Genomic DNA, 12287 nt, shown 5'->3' on the forward strand with positions numbered 1-12287 from the left:
TTTTCAGGACTAAAATCCGGTAGGATTTAAGAACAGTTCCACTTCCGGTAACACCGGAAGCAATTTGAAGATGGCGTCTTCCTCCTTCAACGGGCCGGCCGCTGCGGACGGGAAAAGTGAATTATTTCGTAACAAGAAGCCGAAGCCGGAGAACCGAGGTAAGGTTGAATGAGAACTGAAACCTGATATTAGGATATTGAGTTATGATTGTTTTTTTCCGCTGGCTGGGGACGTGTAACGCTGCCTTAGTGTGTTCTGTGAAGTTGAGTACCTACCATTGTTGAGGATTGGGGATGATGGCCAAGCCTGCGGGACCGACTGGCAGGTATGGTGCCAGCCACGTGTTCCTAACCGCTTTTGCTAGAGGCTTTTCAAAGTAAAGATGTTGCAGAGTTTGTCTTCTGTCAAAGGAAGAGGATTAAGAAATCGTGGAGGGCGCCGCAGGATCTTACGCTCGTGGCGGTGGCTGGAAGTCGTTGACAAAATGAGAGATGGAATGGGGTAGGAATAGGAGGTCGTTGTATATATGAGTGAACGCTGATTATAAAGGAGTGAGACAGATAGGAGAAGGAGGTGTCTGGCGTGTTCTTAACGCTAGTTTGTCCGTTAGTGAAATTTTGTAACATTATCATCATTGCTGTTCGTCAAACCGCTAAAATATTAGACGACACGACTCGTACTCTAATTTTAGACTGCCCTACTTGTAAATTGCTGTCTTCCTTTGTAGTCTGGTTTTATACATTTTCTTCAGTATGAATGACAGGAAGAGAGGCTAGAGAAGTAGCTCAAGACCCGAGCAACCAGTCTTATTGGAAGTGTTATAAACCTTGAACTCACATTCTGTAGGCATTAGGGAAGTATTAAAGGAGTTCTGTTATTTTTAATTATGTAACATAGAGTACAGTCTATGTACAGTTTGAAGAATAAACACAACAGGTGAGAAAGGAGCACTCAAAACCATTACGCAGAAAAAGCATTACCATACTCCCGACCCCCCTAGGAGCACCTCCCAGATCATAATTCTTTTCCTTTACAGGACATGAGGTAACCATCCTGAATCGTTTTGATCTTCTGTTCTCTGCATAATCTTTACCACCTATGCATGAAGTGGTTTGATTTTGTCAGTTTTTGAATTTTATATGAATGCAAGAGCACTGTAGACATTCTTCTGGCTTCTTAGGCTAAACTTTGTTTTTCTTACTGAGTCAAGGTGATACTTGTAGCTGTAGTTTATTCTTTTCATTTGATATTGATGAGATTTTCTTCTATGAATATACACTTATTTATATTATCATTCTATTGTTGGTGGACATTTGGATTGTTCCCATTGTTTGCTGTTATAAACAATGCTCCTATAAACATCTTTTTGTGTATCTCCTGGTTTGCATGTTCAAGAGTTTTCTTCAGATTATGTAAGTGGGACTGGAATCCATGAAAGTTAGGGTATGTGCAGGTAATGGTAAATCACTCCCAAAGGGGTTGTGTCAGTTTACACTTCCACTAGCAGTGGATGAGAATTCTTACTGCTCTACATCCACACTAGCACTTGATATTATCTGCATTTTGAATTTCTGTCATTTTGGTAAGTATGAAATGGTGTCTGGTTGGGGTTTTAATTTGAATTTTCCTTATTAGTAGTGAGGTTGCATATCTTTTCACATGTTTTTTGGGCTATTTGCACTTCCTCTGTTGTAAAACGCCTGTGTATTTCTTTGCTAGGTTTTTTGTTTTTGTTTTTTAATTTGTAGCCACTGCAGTGTTTAAATTGGGTAGAAACTTGGTAAGATAAACATTTTAAGTAATCACAGTTATAGAATTGGAGGGGTTTTGTTTTTTTAAGGATATTGGGAAGTGATGTATGAAGACTAGCTAATTCTCTGTGATTTGAACCAGAAATAACAAAGTAGATGTGAGTATAAGAAAGAGAAGCAAGTTTACAAGCAAGTTTAACAAAGGCCCTTTTCTCAGACTTAGTGTGCATAAGAATCTCCTGATGAGATTATTAAAACACAGATTCCTGGGGCTCATTCCAGAGATTCAGATTTGGTAGGTCTGAGTTGGAGTCCAAGAACTGCATTTCTGACTAACTCCTAGTTCATGCTGATGCTGCAGGCCTGTGGGTCATACCCTTGAGGAGTACGGAATTAAAGCATAGCTGTTAGATTTAAGAGATTCCTAAAATCCAGGACCAGGAGTTTTAATAAATGATGTAGGAGATCATATATGGCCCTTAGGAGACATTTTGTTTTATTAAAAGGAGACCTAGACTGAATCACCTTTGTGTCCCCTTAGACAAGTCACTCATCTTTTTGGACTGAATGTCTTTTATAAAACGGGGAAAATAATACTGGTTCTTCCTACTACCTTTCACAGTTGTCATGAAGGTGTATACAGAAATAAGGCATATGAAAACTCTTTGGAAAGTCTAAAACCCTGTACCAGTGATTGGTAACTGAAAGTATATGTGTGTGTGTGTGCACACAAACACAAATATATATGCATATGCATGTATATATATATATACACACACAAGGCTGCAATTCAGGAAAGTCTAAAAGGTTATATTGAAAATAGTCATGTAAACCAAGGGGTATTTGGATCTTTAATAGTTTAATGCAATAGAAGTTTCTGGAGTACCCCACTGTCTGTCAGGCATATGCTAATTACTGTGGATCCAAGGAGGGTCCTGCCCTTAAGGAACTTTGTCTTACGAGGCTGAAGTATCTGCAGTTAATTTTAATACAGTGTATTGATGATAATGACCGAGGCATGTTCTTTGTTGACGAAAGAGCATAGGAACAGGAACTACAAGGAGAGTATTGGGAAGCATGTAAATGTATGCAAAAAAGTGTCCAAAAGAAGGCTAAAATCTTATGTGTAAGTTTCTTCCCCTCTTCAGATGAATCAGAACTCCTCACTGTTCCTGATGGTTGGAAGGAACCGGCTTTTTCCAAAGAGGACAATCCCAGAGGACTCTTGGAAGAGAGCAGTTTTGCAACTTTGTTCCCAAAATATAGGGAGGCTTACCTGAAAGAGTGCTGGCCATTGGTACAGAAAGCCTTGAATGAACATGTATGCACATTTTATATATTTCTTTGAGATTCTGTTCTTATACCTTTACTTTTAAATAAGTATGTATGCTGATAGATTTTTTTTTTTTTAAGGTACTGGCATAACTGGTTAATTTGGTTCCTTTGTTTTTTGTTTTTGTTTAAGAAAAATCTTGAGAGAGAGCGCGAGAGTGTCGTGTGCATGAGTGATTGGGGGGAGGGGCAAAGGGAGAGGGAGAGAGTGAATCCCAAGCAGATTCTGCGGTGAACATGGCACCTGTTCTCACAACCCTTAGATCATGACCTGAGCCGAAATCAAGAGTCAGACGCTTAACCAGCTGAGCCACCCAGGCACCCCTGGTTCCCTTGGTATTTTAAACAGCCTAAATATAAGCTTTATTCTTTTTGTTTTATTTTATTTTATTATTTTATTTTATTATTTTTTTTTATTTTTTTATTTTTTTACAGAGCGAGAGAGCACAGGGGGAGCAGCAGAGGGAGAGGGAGAAGCCGGCTACCTGCTGAGCAGGGAGCCCGATGTGGGGCTCGATCCCAGCACCCTGGGATCATGACCTGAGCTGAAGGCAGACGCTTAACCTGCTGAGCCACCCAGGCGCCCTAAGCTTTATTCTTATATTCCACTTGTTTTTAATTTTGTCAGTAATAGATTACTTTGAAAAATTCACATACCTTTAAAATTTAGGGATCTCATGGACTTTCTGAATCTCAACTGTGAACTCCCAAGTTTCAGGATGCCTATTCTATACTGTGATACTTGCCATGTTCCTGTATAGTTCAAGTTGAGGCATGTTCCTGGATGATTTCTTAATTTTCAATTTTTTTTTTTTTAAGATTTTTTTATTTATTTGACAGAGAGAGACAGAGAACACAAGCAGGGGGAGTGGGAGAGGGAGAAGCAGGCTTCCCGCTGAGCAGGGAGCCCGATGCGGGGCTCGATCCCAGGACCCTGGGATCATGACCGGAGCCGAAGGCAGACGCTTAACGACTGAGCCACCCACGCGCCCCTTAATTTTCATTTTAAATGAAAGATGGGGATGTGGCCAACTTTCCCTTGTATGTTGCTGCTATTTCCCTAGAACAGTATATTTGTTTTTGTTTTTCTAACTGTGGATTAAAATTCATTAGTGGAGCAAGAAGTCCATTTAGTGGATACAATGAGCCTTTTAAAAAAAGAATGTACCCAAAAAATAAATAAGTAAAAAGAAAAAAAATAATGTATCACATATGGTAAGGATAAGTTTCATTTTATGAAACTTTTGGTTCATGTATATGTGTGTATTTGGGCACATGTGCACACACTAGGTGGTGATATAAAATAAAAATAAATAAAATAAAATAAAATGTATATTTCAACTGTGTGACTGCTCTGGAGTTGTTTGTGCCCGTTAGGTATTACGGTGGTTCAGCAAACCGCAAGCTGTTTTACAGCTGTCTGTATCTGAGATTGGACTCTTGTAAACTCAGAGAGACCCAACCTTATGTTGAATTGTTCATCACTCACTGCATTGAAATACTCTTCAGAGTATGCTCCAGTCAGAAAATGACATTTTAATTTGCTTTGTAGAAATCTGGTTCTTCCTACTAAGAGTTAATGCATGATTTTCCAGTTATTGCTTCTTTCTGAACCTGTGAGAATTTGTTTTGACTTTGTATTTAGCTAATAGAAACCAATTAGAAAGAAGTTTGAAAGGGAAAGTCCATTCTCACCCTAAGGAACAGATGGCAGATCAGAGCTGGGTCCAGGATAGGGGAGCTATATGTAGCTTTACATTTTTGGCTTCATTTGCATTGATACATATTTTTTAAACTAGAAGTAATCTTTATTCCAATAAGTACAAAGTATCCTAAAGTACGTATAATGCTTTCAGTTGCGTGTTTCTTATATTCTTTGAAATATGAAAGTAATCAAGTATTCATTATTTATATCAACTACTCAGCTTCTTCAAGGAGGGAGTTGATAGAATGAGAACTTAATTTACAGTAATTAGTAGTTTGATTAGGATAGGCTCTATAATTACCTAAAATTGAAGTGATTTTTAGACAATTGTGTATTTGCTCTTTCCTTTTTGCAGCACCTTAATGCAACCCTGGACCTGATTGAGGGCAGTATGACTGTGTGTACAACAAAGAAGACTTTTGATCCATATATCATCATCAGGGCCAGAGACCTAATAAAACTTTTAGCAAGGAGTGTTTCATTTGAACAGGTAAATTTAGAATTACAAAATTTGCTTTATTTGCGTCAACATTAGAGATAACATATAGCACTGCATCCTTCCCTCTTAGAGTTTTCATTTTTCTGCTTCGATTTCATTAGCCTGGGCCTTGAAAATAAATGCATTTGTAAAGAATATTGATGGAATATTTTCTTCATTTTTCCAAAAGGCAGTACGAATTCTTCAGGATGATGTTGCATGTGACATCATTAAAATAGGTTCTTTAGTAAGAAATAAAGAAAGATTTGTGAAAAGAAGACAACGTCTCATTGGTCCCAAAGGATCTACATTGAAGGTACTTTTTTATCAGTGAAAAACTTAAGTGTCTTCCTCTGTCATTAGTTTTTCAGTGTACTGAATTTCAACTTACTGTTCTTTTGATATAGGCTTTGGAACTCTTAACAAACTGTTATATTATGGTTCAGGGAAACACAGTTTCAGTCATTGGACCTTTTAGTGGCTTAAAAGAGGTGAGTACTGTTTACTATCTTCTGTGAATTTTCAGCAGAGAACAAATTAAGTAATTTGGTTATAAGAGTTCATTGGATAATATAGAATGTGCTTTGTTTGATTTCCCATTGGTAAATACTTTGTGCTTCATGTTGTTTGAGGGAATCATCATTCCTAGATCCTAACATACATGGCCAACCTTTGGCAACTAAAGAGTATCCATTTCCGAATTAGAAGGTCTGCATATCATACCTCTTTCCACTACAAATTTTAAGTGGGTTTTTAAGATTTTAGTCTGTAGCACATTTGGGAAATACATAGTTACATGTGCTCAAGTGATTAGAGAATTAAATGGTGATAATTGTCATTTGCAGTAACCTATATAAACCAGTAGAGGTCAGATTCTGAAACCATCTTTAAAATATATATTTTTGTCTGAATTTTATTGGAATGTTTATTTAATGTATTGATGAACTTTTTTATCTGTCAGATTTAGTGTTATGAGAAAATCTGTGGAGCAATTTTGGTTTCTGTTAACTGCTTTGGTTGTCTGGATCTGGCTATGAGGTCTTGTTTGCTTTCTAGGACTCATAATAGCAGATGTGTTAGACCTCTTTCTCATAAGTTATCTGCCCTTTTCTCATGTGGCAATAATAACTTAAGTATATTGAATACCCTATAGTTTTGTAAAGTCTAACTATATTATCTTATTTAGTTTTCACAGCAGAGCCTTGAGATAGTTTTATTTCCATACTACAGATGAGAAAGCTGGAACAGGACTTTACCTTATGAAGTGGCATTCCCATTATTTGAGCACGTATTTTCTGACTCTAAATCTAGCTGCCTTCTGCCTAAATTCCACAGTTCCAAAATGTTGTTGTATTAGTTCTATATGTTATATTTTAGCAGTAAAGTTGAGAAACTTCATTGCGTCCAAGAGAGGTTGACTATTACGAAAGATCTAGAAGTCACTCAAAGCAGTTGAAGGAACTACTATATTCAATTTGGTAGTCATTGCTCGGTTCATAGGATATGTTGCAGTATATTAATCCCCTTTCACTTAGTTGCACTTAGTTAAAATCTTTGTGACTAATTCATTTTTCTTTGCAAATTTCAGGTTCGAAAAGTAGTCCTAGATACTATGAAGAATATTCATCCAATTTATAACATTAAAGTGAGTTTATATTACTCTAACAGTGGTTGTCAGACTTCTTTTAGCTACAGAAACCTTTCTTGAAATTAAATCTTTTATGGAAGCCTAATGCAAGAAATAGATAAAGTAGAAGTATTTAGGGTAAATTAGAGGTAGAGTTCAGCCCACTCAACTCTACCCTAGTCCTGTAGTTACATCCTTGGAGACTTAGGTTTCTGTGGTGTGCAGTCTGAAAACTATTGAAGGGGGATCCTGTAATGTATGACATAGTTCTAATACAAAGGCAGTAAGTTTCGTAGAGTTGGTTGTAGATGATAACAATCAGGTTTTCTTGGATGATGGGCCTATTACTATATTTAAAGATGTGATCTTTCAGAATTCTGCCTTTTTCTATTAAGTAGAGTCTGGGATATTTCAGATTGTATTAAAACTTTTTATTTAACGCTCAAATTAGAAACTCTTTGAGAGAGATGTTAATCCCTGTGTGCACAGCATTCATGATTATACTTGGAAATGTAACATGCTGTAATGAACTATTTTGTGAGGGGTATTTGTTAAGCAGTCCACTTAAATTTGATGAAGTTATGAAGTCACTCTTAGATTGGGGTGAAAGAATGATTTTGAGTTGCCTTGGGACATTAAAGATAAAGAGAGCTTGTCTTGTATCTGATGCCTGGTTTGCATCCTTTGATGTCCCAATGTGTGCAAAACTCAAATGGAGTAGGAGAAATATGAGAATATTGTTTTTATCTGATCAAGAGAAAGTTTACTTTTTTCTTTCCCTGTGATAATTAAAGTACTACCAAAAACTTCCTGCTTTCAGGGAACATTGCTAATTAAGAACTCTCCTCCTAATAAGTTGAATTTTAAAGGTTTTAATGAACTAATGGTTGAAAAGCTGAATTAGTGTCATCTCAGTTTATTTGAACAGTTCTGCCTTTCTTTTTTTTTTTTGAAAGAGAGGGGGAGGAGCGAAGCAGAGGAGAGGGAAAAGCAAGCTCCTTGCTGAGCAGGGAGCCCAACTTGGGGCTCGATCCCGAGTCCTGGGATCATGATCTGAGCCGAAGGCAAACACTTAACTGACAGCACCCAGGCACCCGGCAGTTCTGCATTTAATCTAAGTTTCTAATGGTTTTCTGATGCTTGGTTTGAGATTACTTTTTTTTATGGAATTGTTTTCTCCTACTGAGGAGATTAAGAACTACTCGGGTTTTTTTGTTTTGTTTTGTTTTTTATTTGTTTTTTTAATTTAAAAAAATTTTTTTTTTTTTTTTAGTTTATTCGACAGAGACAGCGAGAGAGGGAACACAGCGGGGGGGGGCTGGAGAGGGAGAAGCAGGCTCCTCGCCCATCAGGGAACCTGATGTGGGGCTTGATCCCAGGACTCTGGGATTATGACCTGAACTGAAGGCAGATGCTCAACGATTGAGCCACCCAGGCGCCCCTTGTTTTGTTTTTTAAAGATTTTATTTATTGATTTGGCAGAGACAGAACAAACAAGCAGGGGGAGCTGCAGGCAGAGGGAGAAACAGGTTCCCCGCTGAGCAGGGAGCCCGATGCAGGGTTCAGTCCCAGGACCCTGGGATCATGACCTGAGCTGAAGGCAGACACTTAACCAACTGAGCCAGCCAGGTGCCCCAAGAACTACTCATTTTAATTGAATTATTTATAGGAACAGTATTTGTAATGTCTTAGTTTGACAAATGCTTGGCTTATAAAATTAAAAATTCTTACTTTGTTCTTATATCCCCATGACTAAAGACCTTAATGATTAAACGAGAGTTGGCAAAAGATTCTGAATTAAGATCACAAAGTTGGGAAAGATTTTTGCCACAGTTTAAGCACAAGAATGTGAATAAACGCAAGGAACCAAAGAAAAAAACTGTCAAGAAAGAGTACACACCATTCCCACCACCACAGCCAGAAAGTCAGGTCAGTATTAAATGTTGAATTTCTTTACGTGAGGGGGAAACCATTTTAATCTATTTTGTTGGAAACTTTATGGAGAGCAATTTAGGTAGATTTTGTATGTGTGTGTCCAGGTATAAGAAACTAAAGGTAAGTGTAAATAGGCTTATTTTGAGCTAAGTGCGTGAGCGCGGAGGGTGGGGGCTTCACAGTAGGAGTGTAAACTATGTCTAGGTGGTTGCTGTCAGTTGTGCTCCTATAGCCACAGTACCTGTTCCATGGATGAAAAAAATTTTAACGATTTAACCCTTAATGCTCTCACGCTGCTTTAGCATCTTTCCTGTGACCATGTGCTATATGACTGCTCCAGTTTTGAAATCTTAAATTCTCACATCCATCCTTTTTCTAAGTTATGAATGCCTCTCATTTTATCACCTGTTTTCTGGCTTCATTTTTTCCCCCAAATTTCCTTTTCTCTCTTGTCCATCACTGTTTCTTGTATGCTGCCTTTTCCTTCTTTTCACACCTGTGCAGCAAAACTCTCAAACTTGATCAGTCCTAAAATTTGGCTTCTTTCCCATAATGTGGCTACTAAACATAGCTGGAGAACATCTTATCTTTGGACTAAATCCACTATAATTTCACGTTTCCAACCTCTGGTAGGTCCTCACTATTGTCTGGTAATTCTGCGTGTCCTCTTAATTCTCTCTCTCTTTTCTTTTTTTTGAGATTTTATTTATTTGACAGGGAGAGAGCACAAGCAGGGGAGCTGCAGGCAGAGGGAGAGGGAGAAGCAGACTCCATGCTGAGCAGGGAGCCCAAGGGAAGGATGACCTGAGTGGAAGGCATACGCCTAACCCACTCAGCCGCCGAGGCTCCCCTGCCCTCTTAAGTCTTGAAGCACCCTCTCACTCCTAGCAGATGACGTCCGTTTTATTTTATGGACATATTTAAGACCATCAAGTGAGAATTCCTCCAGCTTCCTTTTCTCTCACCGATAATTATTTTTTCCCCATCTGAACCAATTCTCTCTTTACCTGTTCTTTGAGTTCTGTCTTTGAGCCTGTCTCCTGAGGGATCTTATTTCATGATTCCCTCCCTTGGCTGTATCTTAAAGTCTTTCCTTTCTACTAGTGCTTTGTTCTCAGCATGTAAACACATCCCTTTCTGTGTACTGTCTTGTCTTTTCCATAGCCCTGTATTTGGAGTTTGAATTTCAGAGGTTTGATGAAAGGTCAGAGGGGAAAAAGAAGTAATGATCATGGTGATAAAACAATGGAAGTGTTGGTTCATGAGGTCTATTCTGTAAAGGGAAGCAAACAAAGAAACTGTTTGTTGGGGGAAAGCAGAGTGATCTTATTTACCCAACTGTCATTCCGTAACACCTGGTATACTTCTTATGGCCCTGTCCTGTAGTTAGTAATTAATTGTCTTATCTTTCTTCCCTATGGCTAAGCTTCTTAAAACAGTGATGTCTCAGTTGACTTACTCTGCCACCTTACTTGCTTCATGACTGGCAATTTATTTAACCCATCCGTGCTTCAGTTTCCCTATACATAAAATGGGGATAATAAAAACATCTTTTTCAAAGGATTGTTAATGAGGATTAAATGATTAGTAATTGTAAAGAGCTTAGTAACTATTAAGAGTTTTAAAACATTGCCTTAGATATAATAATGCTGTGTAAGTGTGAGATAAGTCAATTATATATTGAATGAATAAGCTAGTGCTTTCTCTAATTAGTATTGAATTAGTCACCAAATCCTAACAATTCTTGCCTTTCATTTTGCATGCCATACTTTATTTCAAGCGTTTATCTCTTCTTTCTTCTGTACCTTTTAAATGCTGCTTTGGTCTCTTTCTTTTCTCTCAGAAACCTGGAGTCATTTCTAAATCATAGCCTACCCTCTCACCTGGCATTCAGGTTTCTTCAAGCTTACCCCAGATTATGTTTCTAGTTTCCTCACACCTTTCTGAATCATTGATCTTCTAGCCCATCTAAAACTGCCTGCTGTATATTTCATGAACACATCACCTTCTTTCCTACCTCCATGCTTATTGCTTGTATTCCCTTCAGCATAGAGCACATCTCCTTTTTATGTCAGTGCCTTTATGAATTGAACATAAATTTTTGACCTCACTGTCTTTACCTCAAGGACATTGTGCCTTTCTTAGGGATGACTTCTCATTTACCTTATTTCTGATGTAATTGTAAATACTGATTTCAACAGATTGATAAAGAATTGGCTAGTGGTGAATATTTTCTGAAGGCAAGTCAAAAGAAGCGGCAGAAAATGGAAGCCATAAAGGTAAGACTGTGTCTAGCTCACAACATCGATAGCACAGTTCATAGAAATTTGAATTCCTGTTTAATGATAAATTGTGTTATTAATGTATTTCTTATTAATAATGCAGGCTAAACAAGCAGAAGCTCTTAGTAAAAGACAAGAGGAAAGAAACAAAGCTTTTATTCCACCTAAGGAAAAACCAGTTGTGAAACCAAGGGAAGGTAAATGCTTGTTTTCCAATTATTGGTTTGATGTTAAAGTCTGTTAGCTGAAAAGTAAACCCATAGGGAATTTGTCTGAATCTCTTTGAGTGTTAACTAAAGACATAACTATATCTTTCATCAATTCTGTTGACATTTCATTAATCACTAATCCTAGGGACGAGACCACTGAGGTGTTCTATAATTTATTAGCAGCTAGTGCCTATTTAAGAATGTCCTGGATTGACAGTCCTCTCCTGACCTCTGATTGTGCTGGAGAAGGACACTTTGGGGTTTTTTTTGTTTTGTTTTGTTTTAAGATTTTATTTATTTGTCAGAGAGAGAGCACAAGCAGGGGAAGCGGCAGGCAGAGGGAGAGGCAGACTGCCTGCTGGAGAAGGACTCTCTGTTGTGAAAGCTATGAACTTAGAGCAGTGAATCTTCCATAGATTTAAAAGTAACTAAAGCAGTGAGATCCCCGAGCTCTGTTATCATGCCTCTCAGAAAGAGCTTATCAGAGGTTATGCTTTTCTTCTCTTTACTTATGTGATCCATGGCTTAAAGTTTGATTCCTATATTGTTATGATGGATTTCTGATCACCGTGGGCTAAAGGACACCATCAAAATAACAAGATCTTAGGAGCTATTAAAAAGTCAGAGTGGGGCACCTGGGTGGCTCAGCTGGTTAAGCGGCTGGCTCTTGGTTTTGGCTCAGGTCATGATCTCTGGGTCCTGGGGTCAAGCCCCACGTCAGGCTTTGTGCTCAGCGAGGAGTTCACTAGAGGATTTTCTCTTTCCCTCTGCCCTTCCCTCCTCGATGCTCTAAGATTAAAAAAAAAAACACTCAGAAAAGTTTTGTATCTTTTCTATCCCTAGCCTCATTTGATCTACCCTTTCCTCTTCTGCATTTTCTTTCCCACTAGTAACACTTGTACTCTTCCTGAAGTAAATTTCCAGAGTAGCCAGTGACACAGTGAGGGGAGGGAGGTCACTGGCATTAT

At 38.1% G+C, this 12287-nt stretch overlaps 1 protein-coding gene across 1 annotated transcript in view; it reads left to right on the top strand.

The window, feature by feature from the left end:
• KRR1 (KRR1 small subunit processome component homolog) overlaps positions 1–12287 on the top strand; it is a 15747-nt gene continuing 3460 nt past the window's right edge. Inside the window, exons 1-9 of the mRNA XM_045872944.3 lie at positions 1–158; positions 2900–3072; positions 5144–5278; positions 5457–5582; positions 5674–5757; positions 6855–6911; positions 8652–8822; positions 11030–11107; positions 11214–11307. Coding sequence (XP_045728900.1) covers positions 71–158; positions 2900–3072; positions 5144–5278; positions 5457–5582; positions 5674–5757; positions 6855–6911; positions 8652–8822; positions 11030–11107; positions 11214–11307 — 1006 coding nt within the window. The 5' untranslated portion in view covers positions 1–70. The remainder of the gene's footprint in view (positions 159–2899; positions 3073–5143; positions 5279–5456; positions 5583–5673; positions 5758–6854; positions 6912–8651; positions 8823–11029; positions 11108–11213; positions 11308–12287) is intronic.

The sequence above is a fragment of the Mirounga angustirostris genome, unplaced genomic scaffold, assembly GCF_029215605.1.
Source record: "Mirounga angustirostris isolate CCGP_5_RB_7025 unplaced genomic scaffold, mMirAng1.0.hap1 SCAF_5, whole genome shotgun sequence".
Taxonomy (NCBI): domain Eukaryota; kingdom Metazoa; phylum Chordata; class Mammalia; order Carnivora; family Phocidae; genus Mirounga; species Mirounga angustirostris.